This window comes from Canis lupus, chromosome 28 (assembly GCF_048164855.1).
Source record: "Canis lupus baileyi chromosome 28, mCanLup2.hap1, whole genome shotgun sequence".
NCBI classification, from domain to species: domain Eukaryota; kingdom Metazoa; phylum Chordata; class Mammalia; order Carnivora; family Canidae; genus Canis; species Canis lupus.
The window spans coordinates 6412410-6426227 of record NC_132865.1 but is presented as its reverse complement, the minus strand read 5'-3'; the positions used below and the strand labels follow the sequence as shown (position 1 = coordinate 6426227).

General features: G+C 37.9%; 1 protein-coding gene across 8 annotated transcripts in view; it reads right to left on the bottom strand.

Annotated features, from left to right (window-relative positions):
* Positions 1-2994: 2994 nt before the first annotated feature.
* The window catches only part of NBN (nibrin), a 61460-nt gene continuing 50636 nt past the window's right edge, over positions 2995-13818 (bottom strand). For all 8 annotated transcript variants that reach the window (XM_072803973.1, XM_072803974.1, XM_072803975.1 and 5 more), the window contains 2 exons: positions 4651-4700; positions 2995-3178 (listed from right to left, as the gene is read on the bottom strand). In XM_072803973.1, the coding sequence (XP_072660074.1) occupies positions 3148-3178; positions 4651-4700 (81 nt within the window). In that variant the 3' untranslated portion in view covers positions 2995-3147. The remainder of the gene's footprint in view (positions 3179-4650; positions 4701-13818) is intronic.

Genomic DNA, 13818 nt, shown 5'->3' with positions numbered 1-13818 from the left:
ATTAACTTATAAAAACCAGTGGGCATTTCTTTCTTTTTTAAAAGATTTTATTTATTTATTCATGAAAGAGAGAGAGAGAGAGAGAGAGAGAGAGAGAGAGAGAGGCAGAGACACAGGCAGAGGGAGAAGCAGGCTCCACACAGGGAGCCCAATGTGGGACTCGATCCCGAGTCTCCAGGATCACGCCCCTGGCCAAAGGCAGGCACTAAACCACTGAGCCACCCAGGGATTCCCACTAGTAGCTTTTCTATACAGTAACACCAAATTTTCTGAAAAAATAAAGTAGATCCCATTTGAAATGGAGCCAAAAACAAAATACTTAGGAACAAATTTAACTAGGGAGGTAAAAAAGATCTCTGAAAACTATAAAATGCCAATGACAGAAATTAAAGATACCAATAGAAAGGTTTCCCTTGTTGGTCGATTGGAAGAATTAATATTGTTAAAACATCAATACTACTAAAAGGCATCTACAGATTCAACGCAATCCCTATCAAGATTCCAATGGCAGGGCAGCCCTGGTGGCGCAGCGGTTTAGCGCCGCCTGCAGCCTGGGGTGTGATCCTTGAGACCCAGGATCGAGTCCCACATCGGGCTTCCTGCATGGAGCCTGCTTCTCCCTCTGCCTGTGTCTCTGCCTCTCTCTTTGCTCTCTCTGAATGAATAAATAAATCTTTAAAAAAAAAAAAAAGAAAAAGATTCCAATGGCATTTTTTTAGAGTAGAAAAAGCACTCCTCTAAATTTGTGTGGAACCACAAAAGGCCCCAAATAGTCTCCCAAAATCCTGAAAGAGCAAAGAATTAGTCATCCCATTTCCTTCTTTCTTTTTTTTTTTTTTTAAGATGTCCTCTTGTGAGGGGCATAGGTTTTTTTTTTTTTTTTTTTTTATGATAGTCATACAGAGAGAGAGAGAGAGAGAGAGAGGTAGAAACATAGGCAGAGGGAGAAGCAGGCTCCATGCACCGGGAGCCTGACGTGGGATTTGATCCCGGGTCTCCAGGATCGCGCCCTGGGCCAAAGGCAGGCGCCAAACCGCTGCACCACCCAGGGATCCTCCATTTCCTTATTTCAAGCTATACTATAAAGCTTTAGTCAGTAGAACCATATAGTACAGGCATAAACAAATACACCAAGACAAATACAGAATCCAGGGCCCCCAAAGAAACCCAAGTATATATGGCTAAATAGTATCTGCCAAGAGAACCAAGAATACTCAATAGAAGAGTGTCTTCAATAAATTGTCGTAGAATAATTGGATTGTCACATGTGAAAAAAAAAGCTGGACCCATATTAAAACTCCAAATGACCAAAGCAGCCTTGAGAAAGAACAAAGCTGGAGGCATCACACTTCCTGATTTCAAAGTATATCACAGAGCTGTATCAATCAAAATTATTTGGTATTGGCATAAAGACACGGAGATCAATTGAATCTCAGTGAGAGATTCTAGATTCTATTTCTAGAGAGCCCAGAAATAAAGTCACACGTTTATGGTCAATTAATTTTTGACAAAGGATCCATGAGTATACAATAGAGAAAAGATAGTCTCTCTTCAGTAATGGTTGCAGGAAAATTGAACAGCCACATGCAGAAGAATGAAACTGGACCACTATCTTTACCCATATACAGAAAAATCAACTAAAAATGGCTTAAAGACCTAAATGTAAGACCTGAAACTATGAAACACCTAGAAGAAAACGTAGCTTCTTGACATCAGTCATAACAATGATTTTTTTTTTTTTTGGATTTGATACCTCAAGCAAAATCAACAAAATAAACAAATAGAACTACATCACACTAAAAAGCTCCTACACGTTGAAGGCCACCATCAACCAAACAAAAAGGCAACTTACGGAATAAGAGAAAATACATGCATATCATATATCATATAACTGATAAGGGGTTAATATCCAAAATACATAAAGAACTGCTACAACTCAGTAGCAAAAACCAAACAATCCAATTAAAAAAATGGGCAGAGGAGCTAAATAGACTTTTTTTTTAAGAAAGATACACAAATGGCCAACAAATACATGAAAAGGTGTTCAACATCAATCATCTTCCATGAGGATGTAGCAACAGTACATATTAACTTACAGTGTAATTCTTCATGCTAGGCTATCGCTAACCACCTGAAATGCTTGGCTCATTAGGGTGGCAGGAGCTGTGTGAGACCACGGAGACTTCAATCCGTATAAAAAGCTTGTTCTACTTCCCTGAACTTAATGCATCAGTCCTTGGAGTTGATAAAAACACTACTATAATTCTAAGGTACAAAGTTGTCTCTATTACAAAATTTGAAAAAAAGACATTTTTTTTCTTACCATCTCCCTTTAACAGAGAAAGAAGACAATTTTATCATTTCTACTTTGCAGATAGGAAAACTAGGACTCTAAGAAGCTCAAAAGAGAGGCACACCCACCCAGCTCAGTTACCACCAAATAACTCGTCCCATTCTAGTAAGACCTATCCACAAGCTTGAGGAAGTCTTCCGTATTGTCTCTTCTAGTACTAGAATAATATGTGGGTGACATCTTCCTCCCTGAAATGCATTTCATTTGGGTCACTTCAGTTCGAGGAAGCCTATGTATAATGGGGGAAGAAAGTATGCTCTGATATGTGTATGATCTTCCATGACCTTCCAATCTATTTGGCAAAAAAAAAGCAAGGTGAAGAATACTGTATATGTTATACTATCATTTTTGTAGGAAATTATTGAAAAATAATATGCACAGAAATCTGAATAGGCATCAAAACTCTTTGGAAAGACTCCTAACAAATGAGTATCATGGATTTTTTTCTGAGGAGGAGAACTAAATAGCTAGACCTGTGGTAGAGGCACGAGTTTTTCATTTCTTATCCTTTTATACTTTTAGAATTTTGAGCTGTGATTATTAAATATTCAATAAATAAAAAGCCACATTTAGAAATGAAAAAAATTACCATAAGAGATGACTGAAGATTGAATAATAATACTGTCACACACACAAAAAAGTGGAGTTCTGTACATTTTATTCAACAAATTTAGGCCATAAAACCTCTGTAATTTAAATCCTTTCTAGAGATTTAATGAATGTATCCCAGAGGAATCTTGATGTAAATGCTTGATAGGAAATGCTTTTCTGTGACTTCTTTATAAAATCCTCAGTTATCGTCTCCTCTTTACATTTGGATTGTATCTGCAAAAAAAGAAAAGTTAAAAGATATCTAGATAAATGATGGCATTTCTTTAACTTTTAAAGTAAAAGGGTTTTCAAAACATGGTTACACTTTGGCAAACACAATGAGAATGACAATTTTATCCTTAGGATCTGATATTAAAGCACAGACATTTTTACTTTTATTTATCCTCTTGATGTTGGTTTGATGAATATTTGGTAAAAAGAGAAATCAACAATAGAAAAAGTCCTATAAAGCATTAAAATAATTAATGAAAACAATTTAAAAATAAAATACATGTTTATACCTCTCCTAGTCTGGCTTCAGACTCCTTCCACTCTCAACTAATGTAGAAGATTTGCACAAAAGAGTATAATGAGCCTACAATAGATTTACTTCATATAATTTTCTCCTACAGTAATTAAATAAATTTAACTGGCAACCAGATATTAACTACTTATGAAAAATCAGCACAGTCAACATTTTAACCCCAATGATATATACAGTGTCAATAATGAACTTAGAAGACCCAAACTGGCTACAAAAGAGACTCAAAAATACAGTAGTTCTTGGTTCTGCCTTTAAATAAATTTGGGAGTGTGTTACACTCCCCTAGCCAGTACCTATCTATAAGTAGATAAAGGTAATCTGATTTTATACTATTTGTTTTTGAGAGCTAATTTTATAAGGTCTTGGGCCTGCAGGAATGCTGAAAACGTGTTAAATCAGAATTAAATTGTAATCGACCATTATAACTCCTCTAAACCTCCCACAAAACACGGATTTGAAACTCTAATCCAGCCTTTTGTTTTTATGCTTGTGCCAACTAAACCTGAACAAATGCTCTGGTATGTAATTTGTCTTAACTCAAAACCCACTCACTCATGATTCTACTCAGAGGTGAAAATCTCACAAACATTATCAGCCAAATTCACCAGTTCAGGACCCTTCTTTTGCATGAATGCCTTTACACAAATTTTAAATATCTTGTGTTCAACTGAATCAACCCTAAACCCTGAAGACATATCCAGCAAACCCAAATGAGGGGTGCTCAAGTAGTAAACAGAAATACATACATTAAAAACAAAACATTCTTTAGGTGAAGGGACTGATTATTTTTTCTCTTTTTAAAAAGATTTATTTTAGAGAGAGCGCGCGCACGCACATGCGAGAGAGAACAAGAGAAAGAGCAAGCGTGTGTTGTGTCAGGGAGGAGCAGAGGGAGAAGGATAAGCAGACTCCACACTGAGCTCAGAGCCCGATGTGGGGCTCGATCCCACAACCCTGAGAGATTGTGACCTGAGCCAAAATTAAGAGTAAAAAAAAAAAAAAAAAAAAAAAAAAAAATCAAAATTAAGAGTCAGATGTTCAAGCAACTGAGCCAGCCAGGCACCCCATAAGACAGAAGAAATGAGTATTTAATCTCTGTGAATAAAAATTGAATTTTATACACATCTCAAAGATTCATGAGAAAGATGAAATTAAACTTTACCTGAAGAGATCATCAGCAAGAGACTCTTCTCTCGCATGCTGGTTTTGCACCTGTCAAAATTAACATAATTTGAAACATTTGTTCAGTGATGAATACATGGTTAATCAACTCCTACACTGGGTGGTCAGTCACCTCAGAGATTTCCACATCCGGGAGGTCAGCAGGTCTACGAGTTCTGCTTCTAGGGTATTTCCCCCGTTCATCAGATCCTCTCCATTTTCAACTTCATGCCAAGATTACTGCAAAAGTCCTCTACTTAAACAACCTTTCCCAGCCAATCCCCTTTCCAAAGGCAACCAACATATGTATATATTGCTAGCTTATTGAGTTTTGAATTTTTTTTCCAGGAGAACCCTTTTACTACATGAAATATCATTGTTTTGAGGTCATAGGACTGATGAAGGGGCTGAGAGGGCAAAATCTATCCCACTTTCAACTACAGCAGCTCTACGGGTGAAGTGGTTTTCATCCCCAAGGTCCCAAACCTGGGCTCTGAAGCTGCAGCTGAACTCTTCACTGCAAAGTTATTTTTTTTTTTAATTTAAATTTTTTTTTCAAAAAAGATTTTATTTATTTGAGAGAGAGAGAGAGAGAGAGGGTGAGAGAACGCATGAGCATGAGCAGGGGAATGTGGGGAGAGGCAGAGGGAGAGGGAGAAGCCAGGGACACTGATGAGGGACTCGATCCCAGGACCCTGGGATTATGACCTGAGCCAAAGGCAGACGCTTAACCGACTGAGCCACCTTGCGCCCCACTGACAAAGTAATTTTAAACACAGACTCATCGGGAGGCCTGGGTGGCTCAGCGTTTGAGCATTTGCCTTCAACTCAGGATGTGATCCTGGGGTCTGGAATCGAGTCTTGCGCTGGGCTCCCTTTGAGGAGCCTGCTTCTCCCTCACCTATGTCTCTGCCTCGCTCTCTGTGCCTCTCATGAATAAATAAAGCCTTAAACACACACACACACACACACACAAACTCGTAGTAGACTCCTAACGCATCTTTGAGAGTTAGGACCAGAAAAACTCTGTGCTGGGTGCATCTTTCCAAAATCTAGCTATGATCCTATTGTGTGCCATTCAAAGGCCTTCAGTGACTTTTTCCACATACCAAAGAAAACACAAACTCTTGAGTTTGGCCCCGAACATGGGAAAGGCTCTTCATAACCTGGCCCCATTCTCCATCCTCAATCACTTCCCACGTCCCCTCTCACGAACACTGTTTGCCAGTTAAAGCTGAATCACAAAACTACCAACTAGACTAGACTCCCTTCCTAACAAATATTCTTGTTTTCCCCTCTGCCCAGAAAACTACCTCCTTTTTCTCCTCTTCCCATATCTGACAATCTTTCAGCGTGCATTAACTTTTAAGGCCTACTATGTGTCCAGGAACATGTTCTTCACCCTTTACCAATGGTTTTCAATCTTCTTCATTTATTTTTTTTTAATTTATTTATTTATGATAGTCACAGAGAGAGAGAGAGAGAGAGAGAGAGAGAGAGGCAGAGACACAGGCAGAGGGAGAAGCAGGCTCCATGCAGGGAGCCCGATGTGGGATTCGATCCTGGGTCTCCAGGATCGCGTCCTGGGCCAAAGGCAGGCGCCAAACCGCTGCACCACCCAGGGATCCCAATCTTCTTCATTTAAAAGTACAAAAACAGGGCAGCCCTGGTGGCTCAGTGGTTTAGCACCGCCTTGGGCCAAGGGCCTGATCCTGGAGTCCCGGGATCGAGTCCCATGTCGGGCTCCCTGCATGGAGCCTGCTTCTCCCTCTGCCTGTGTCTCTGCCTCTCTCTCAATCTCTGTCTTTATGAATAAATAAATAAAATCTTTAAAAAAATAAATAAATAAATAAAATAAAAGTATAAAAATAATATCTGCTATGAAGAACTCCCATAAACCTTCAGCTACACAACTTACAGATGCCCATCGATTTCTCCCCTCTGTTATAATTCCCTGTATCTTATCTTCATTAAAAGGCTGAATGTACATACTGTTTATTTTCAGGGTTAATAACTTACATTTGTACATTTTCCAGATACTATTTTAAAACTCTTCCTAAAACAATCTCACTCTTCCTAAAACAATCTCATTTGATCTTCATATAACTTAATTATTGCTATTGGATTATTATCCCAGTTTTAACCAACAAGGAAACAAAGACTTAGGTTAAGTAACTTGCGGGAGATCAAAAGGTTGTCATATGGTAAACGTGGGATTTGACTAGGTCTCCCTGAGTGCGAGGAGCACCATCAATATTACACTGATTCTGCGTCTTTGGGAAGGGCCGAGAAGAATGACTTACAGGGATTCTTATAGAATGATTTTCAATCCATACAGTGAAATATCAAAATGATCTTACATGATGTATCTTTCCACATTTTCTAACAGGTATAGCAGAACATAAATGGGAGGACAATGATGCCCAAAAAGCTGTCAAAAAAGCAGCTGGCATCATTATCGTATCATAATTACTCTGAAAAGGCTTCCTGGAAGGAGATACTAATTTTAAAGCCATAATACAGTAAAGAAAAATCAATAAGGAAAAATCAGCTTTATGTGCCTTAGTAAAAACATTAAGTAAAGTAGTGTTAAGAAACAGAAATCTTCCTATTACTGGCATTTTTTAAAGCGTTGGGGAGAATTACATCTCCAGTCTTTCAAAATTCAAATCAGGCTGGATAGTGTCTCAAAGCGTTATTATGTTTAATGCGCAAAATGAAAATATACCTAAATCGAAGGAAACTTCAGGAATGTATTCAGTGGTTATGAAAACCAAGCCTGGTTTATAGCAGAAGTAGAGAAAGAAGAACTAAAAAAGGAAAGGCAAAAAGTACTTAAGAAGAGTAGCTGGGACGAGCCTAGGGAAGAGGACACCACGACAAGAGCATACTTCTATACACACACTGCAGCCGCACAACGAAGTCAACTTTCTCATCTTATTTTTTTTTTTAAGATTTTATTTATTCATTCACGAGACACAGAGAGGGAGAGAGAGGCCGAGACCCAGGCAGAGGGAGAAGCAGGCTCCATGCAGGGAGCCCGACGTGGGACTCGATCCCGGGACTCCAGGATCACACCCTGGGCCGAAGGCAGGCACCAAACCGCTGAGCCACCCAGGGATCCCTCAACTCTCTTATCTTAAAGAGTAAATCCAACCTACTGCACCTAAAATTGCTCTAGTAAAAAGAGGCTCTGGTGGAGGCTCTCTACTAATTCTAATCGAATAAATCAAAGTCAGAATAAAGTCAGCAGCTACACTGTCGTTCTCTCAACTCCTCTGCAGCCAAGAACAAACAAAACCCTACAGCTGTAATAATCAAGAACCCACAGACTTGAAAAAGGCAGCCTGCAGAGAACCCAAAGATTGATGCAACACGTTCTTACCGGTGCCCCAGCCCATTACACAAACTAAAGCCAAACCCGAAAATGCTTAATAATACTCCATATTTGGGGAAAAGGAGCCTGAGCAGGAGAGAGAAAACACTGCTGGTGGACTGCTGGAAGGGACGCTTGGCACAGGGAAGTAAGCAGGACTGACACTGACCAAAGGCACAGGCTCCATGCAGCCCTGACAAATCAGGAAAACCACCTAAAATGGCAGGTTACTACTGTCTTCTGGGGTAAGATATACACTCCCTGGTATACATTTAATCCCAGTCCCCGGAAGGAGCAGCACAGAGCTCCGGCTGAGCCCTTCCTTTCCTGGATTCGTCGTCTCCAGACACACTAAGAGCTTGGGTAGGAGTAATTCTGATACTTCACTTTTTGCCTCACAGTCTTTTTTTTAAATTTCTATTTAAATTAATTTAGTTAACATATAGTGTATTATCAGTTTCAGGGGTAGAGTCTTCAGTGATTCATCAGTTGCATGTAACACCCAGTGCTCATCACATCACGTGCCCTCCTTAATGCCCATCACCCAGTTACCCCAACCCCCCACCCTCCTCCCCCTCCAGCAATCCTCAGTTTGTGTCCTACAATCCAGAATCTCTTCTGGTTTCCCTCTCTCTCTGATTTATCTTATTTTTCCTTTCCTTCCCCTATGTTCATCTGTTTTGTTTCTTAAATTGCAAATAGGAGTGAAATCATATGGTATTTGTCTTTCTCTGACTTATTTTGCTTATGCTAGTTTTGCTTATTAGCATAATATACTCTAGCTCCAACCACGTCATTGCAAATGAATGGCAAGATTTCATTCTTTAATGTTTGAGTAATATTCTATTGTGTATATTTATCCATTCATCTGTATTTTTTATTTAAATTCAATTAGTACACCATTAGTTTCAGATGTAGAGTTTATTAATTCATCAGTTGCACAAATGGTCTTTAGATTGTAATCCCTGCACATGATAGCATACGATACTTCACAGAGTAAACAAAGTACCTGGACAGAGTATTTTACTCTAAATAGCTGCAAGATGAAAGAAACTATAAACTACATTACCAAGGGGTGGGGGTGGGGGAAGACAGCAACTGGAACAGAACATGCAAGATGCATGAAGAACCTAGTCTGCAAGAAATAACCCAAGGATAAAAAAAAACGAAGTTACTAAGAACACGAAAGCAATACAAACCAAAAAGTTAGATGACAAAAAAAACACAATGACAATGAAAAGAGAACATATGCTAACAGACTGAGACCCATTAACACCATTTCAGAATCAAATGAATTAGAAACACCTAACAGTGACTGTTTCCACTGCTATAAATGTTTTATAAGTAGCATCTTATTTAATCCTTAGAAAAATTCTGTGAAACAGAGGTACTATTATTGTTCCCAATTTGCACAGGAAGAAATGTAAGCATAAGGAAGTAGAAGAAGTAATATGCCCAAGATCACATCGCTGATGAAGAACAGAACAGACACAGCTGAAATCTGAATTTTTGACATAGTAAAAGAGCTTAAGAAAACCCCAGTGAATGCAGAAGAGATGGATGTGGAGGGCAAAGGTGATCTAATAAAAGGATAATTATGTCTTAAATGTAGACAACCCAGCAAATAGAAAAATGCTTTCACAGACATAATAAGAGTTCCTTGAAATAAAAAGACCTGCATCTGCAAATCAAAATAACACACTGTATTCCAGGAAAAACAAATGGAAAATTGATATATTCTCATCATTAATGACTTGCAAGCCTAAGAAGGAATGCTGCAGGCATGCAAGTACTTTTTAAATAGGACTGTCCTAAGATGGGGGGAGGGGGTGTGGGGGGAGGGCTGAAGTACAAATAATTTCCTGTTTACAGCAGGGAGCCAAAAAAATTATATCTAAAATCAAAATAGGCAGCTTGAAACAAGTACTGATTCTAACCTGACAAGGGTTCGTTTGTTTGTTTGGTTTGGTTTTGGTCACTGCTTGGTCTTGGATCTCAGGAAATAAAATACCTCGAAAAGAAGAAACATTTGCAAAAATTTAGCAATGCTTTCAGCTTTACTTCCTATCAGCCTCTCTTTCTCCTCTCTCTCTTCCCACTCTGTCCCTGGCTATTACTCCTCTTCAATAAAGAAGTATCTGGAATAATTCACTTAATGTTTAAATAGGTAATTTCTGGACTCTGGGATTTTCACTTCATCATTCTTTTGTGTACTATCATAATTCTTTGAAATACACATTTTAAATAAGGCCATTTATTCATTCAAAAAAGAAACGAAGAAGGGATGTGACTTCCATTCTTCCATTTTTTGACAGCAAATATCCTGAGTGACCTTAACAACCCTACTTTTTAACAATTTTTTGACCAAAAAGTTTTTTGTTTTTTTTTTTTAAGATGTTTATGTATTCATGAGAGACACACAGAGAGAGGCAGAGACACAGGCAGAGGGAGAAGCAGGCTCCATGCAGGGAGTCTGATGTGGGACTAGATCCCGGGACTCTGGGATCACACCCTGAGCCAAAGGCAGGCGTCCAACCGCTGAGCCACCCAGGCATCCCTAAAAAGTATTTTTAAACACAAACTGCTGAAAACTACCCTAAACCCACAATGGCACAAAATAAGAACCCTGAGAAGTTAACAAGTACCATGGTCAGCTTTTGCCTTGCCCTGTGGTTATCTGCAACGCATTAAAAAACTGGGCTCTGCTTTGATGCCTGAATGGAGGATGAGTGAGAAAAAAGAAAATCAAAGATGGGGAATCTAAGAAAAGACTCCAGCATTAAAGGGAGAAAGAGGAATAAACTGTTTAATACAATACAAAAAGAAGGTAAGAAAGAAACCTGTCTGCCTCGACCCTAGCACAGGGTGAAAGAAAATTTTTAAAACACTCTCCTGGGACACCTGGGTGGCTCAGTGGTTGAGCATCTGCCTTCGGCTCCAGGGTGTGATCCCAAGGTCCAGGGATCCAGTCCCGTATGGGGCTCCCTGCAGGAAGCCTGCTTATCTCTCTACCTATGTGTCTCCCTCTCTTTCAATGTCTCTTATGAATAAATAAAATCTTTAAAAAAAAAAAAACCTCTCTTAAGTTTCTAATGACAAGCTGCCTTTCACTCGGACTTCTGGTCCAAATACATATTACCTAGGTAATCCATAAAAATCACAAGCAGAGGTAAAGTGGTCTCATATTGGTAGAACAAGACTGGCAGACACAAACATTTCTTTTCTAGAGGAAATAAACTTGAACTCAGGGTTCAAGGAATTTCTACAGATTAAATTCCAAGCAAAACGAGCAGTTCACATTCAACTATCACAAAATACATACTTGGAAACAAGGCTCCATAAGAGAAGAGTAGCAGAAACGTATCAATAAATACTTTAGACAAATAATACAAAAGAAAAGCTTAAAAATATCAACAGGGAATAATAAGACTTAGAGATGAATGAAACAGACATCCAGAATTGAAAAAATATAACAAGCTGAATGAAAACTCAGCGGACAGTGGGAATACGAACCAGATGGAGTGGAAGGGAAAAGTACAAAACTGGAAGATAATCTGGAGGAGTTATCAAAAAATGCAATCCAGATGAAAAAAAAAAGAGATAAAATAGAAAAGAAGATAGAGAAGAAAGTGAAATTTGACTTCTGTCAAATTGGAGTTCAAGAGATAATACCTCTAACTTGCCAATTACCAAATAGCCTTACTTCAAATAGCCTGTTGGGAGGACCTTTCTGGAGCACATCTCTGGTTTCCGGAGTACTCGATAATCAGGCAATACAAAGGCTAAGAAGAAAACTTTCTACCTTGGAAGAGGCCTATGATTATTTCTCAATTCAACAGTCATGTGTTTCTAAAATCTTGACTTCCATGCAGTAACTTCCTCTATAGAAAAGATGCCCACTTTAAATTCTATTAAATTCTCCAGTTAAAAGTAAGTAAGGGGTAGAAAGAATTATGAATTACTTATTATTTTTACAAAATATCCACTAGGACTCAAAACATCCAGGAAGAAAGTAAAAAAAAAAAAAAAAAAAAGAAAAGAAAAAAAGAGAAGCATATTTTTATAATCTTTTCTATGAGTTCTCATTATAGAGTATATATGTAGCTGATATATGCAGTGAACTCCTAAAAATCACATTTTAACATGAAAAGCAGTAAAACAGTTCATATTTTCCCAAAAGAACCATGTTATAACTGAGGTTTAGTTTTACAACATATTAGTTGTAGATATGATCAAAGACATGCCATAAAGCAAGTCTTCAAAAAAATCTAAAGCAATTTCAAGGTCAAAACTATGCTGATAAAAAAACAAACAAACAAACAAAAAAACTATGCTGCTGGTCCTAGTCTAGGATTTAAAGCCATGTGAACTGATGATGTAAGTATCTTACTAGAAAGGACATAGAAAAGCATTTTCTGATACCATACGTATTTGATCAGTAATCTGTATATGTTTGAGCATATAAATATAAATGAACCGATAAAATGACTGGGATTTGCTTTAAAATACTCCAGAAAGAAAAAAAAAAAAGTTGGGAAAGAGAACAGATGAATGCTGATATTTGTTATAGCTGTTGTTTGGGGTTTGTTTCACTACTCTATTTTGTGTATGTCTGAAAAGTTTTCATAATAAAAAGTTTAAGAATTTGAACTACATATAAATAGTTACTACTTAATAACTTACCAATATTATTTAACAATTTTTCTTACTTTCTTAAAACTTATAAAGACTCTGGGGGGAAATGAGATAGATCAGTAACAACTGCTCATGGGAGGAGGCACCAAGGCGAGTCTCCCACAGCAAACAGTTGTCAATAGTTACAACTGACTTGAGACTCCCTCCTTCACCTTCGAGACGGTGCGCTCAGCATCATTAAACCACAGTGCAAAAGTGCAACCACAGAGAATGAAGTTAAACTCTAATCTTGTAACACCTATGAAAATGAACTCAAAAACAATTCAAGATCTAAATATAAAAGCTAGAACTATAAAACTCTTAGAAGAAAAAAAGGCAAAGACTTCCTGACATTGGATTTGGCAAGGATTTCTTGGATATGAGGCCAAAAGCACAGGTAACAACAACAAAATTGATAAACTGAACTACATCAAAATTTAGGATTTCCGTGCATCAAAATACACAAACAACAGAGTGAAAAGGTGACACAGAGGAAGGGAGAAAACACCTGCAAATCATACAAATCATACATCTGATAAGGATTATCAGAATACATAAAGAACACCTCTAATTCATAATAAAAAAAATCAATCTGATTAGTAATAGGAAGAGAGCTTTTTGAATAGATATTTCTCCAAAAAAGATATGCAAATGGCCAACAAGCATATGCAAAGGTGCACAATATCATTAATAATTAGGAAAGTGCAAATCAAAACCACAATGAGGTTCACATGAGTTAGATGCCCACTATCAAAAAAACAAGTGAAGAATAACAAGTGTTGGAGAGGATACGGAGGAACTGGAACCCTTGTGCAGTATTAGTGACAATGTAAAATGGAGCAGTTGCTTTGGAAAACAATATGGCAGTTCTATAAAAATTAAACGTAGGCAAAAAAAAAAAAAAGAGATACAAGAGAATAGGAAAAAGGTGGAACTCAGTAAAATAATGCCTGAGAAATCCTTGGAACTACTGAAAGATAATTTCTAGATTCTGAAAGCCCAGTACATTTACTTAGTATGTAACTCTGATATTATTTGCAATGACCCCCCACATGACTGTACAACCATCTTTGAATTGTTATCCCGTTAGCTTTCTTTTTCATTTTTGTACGTTAAGTC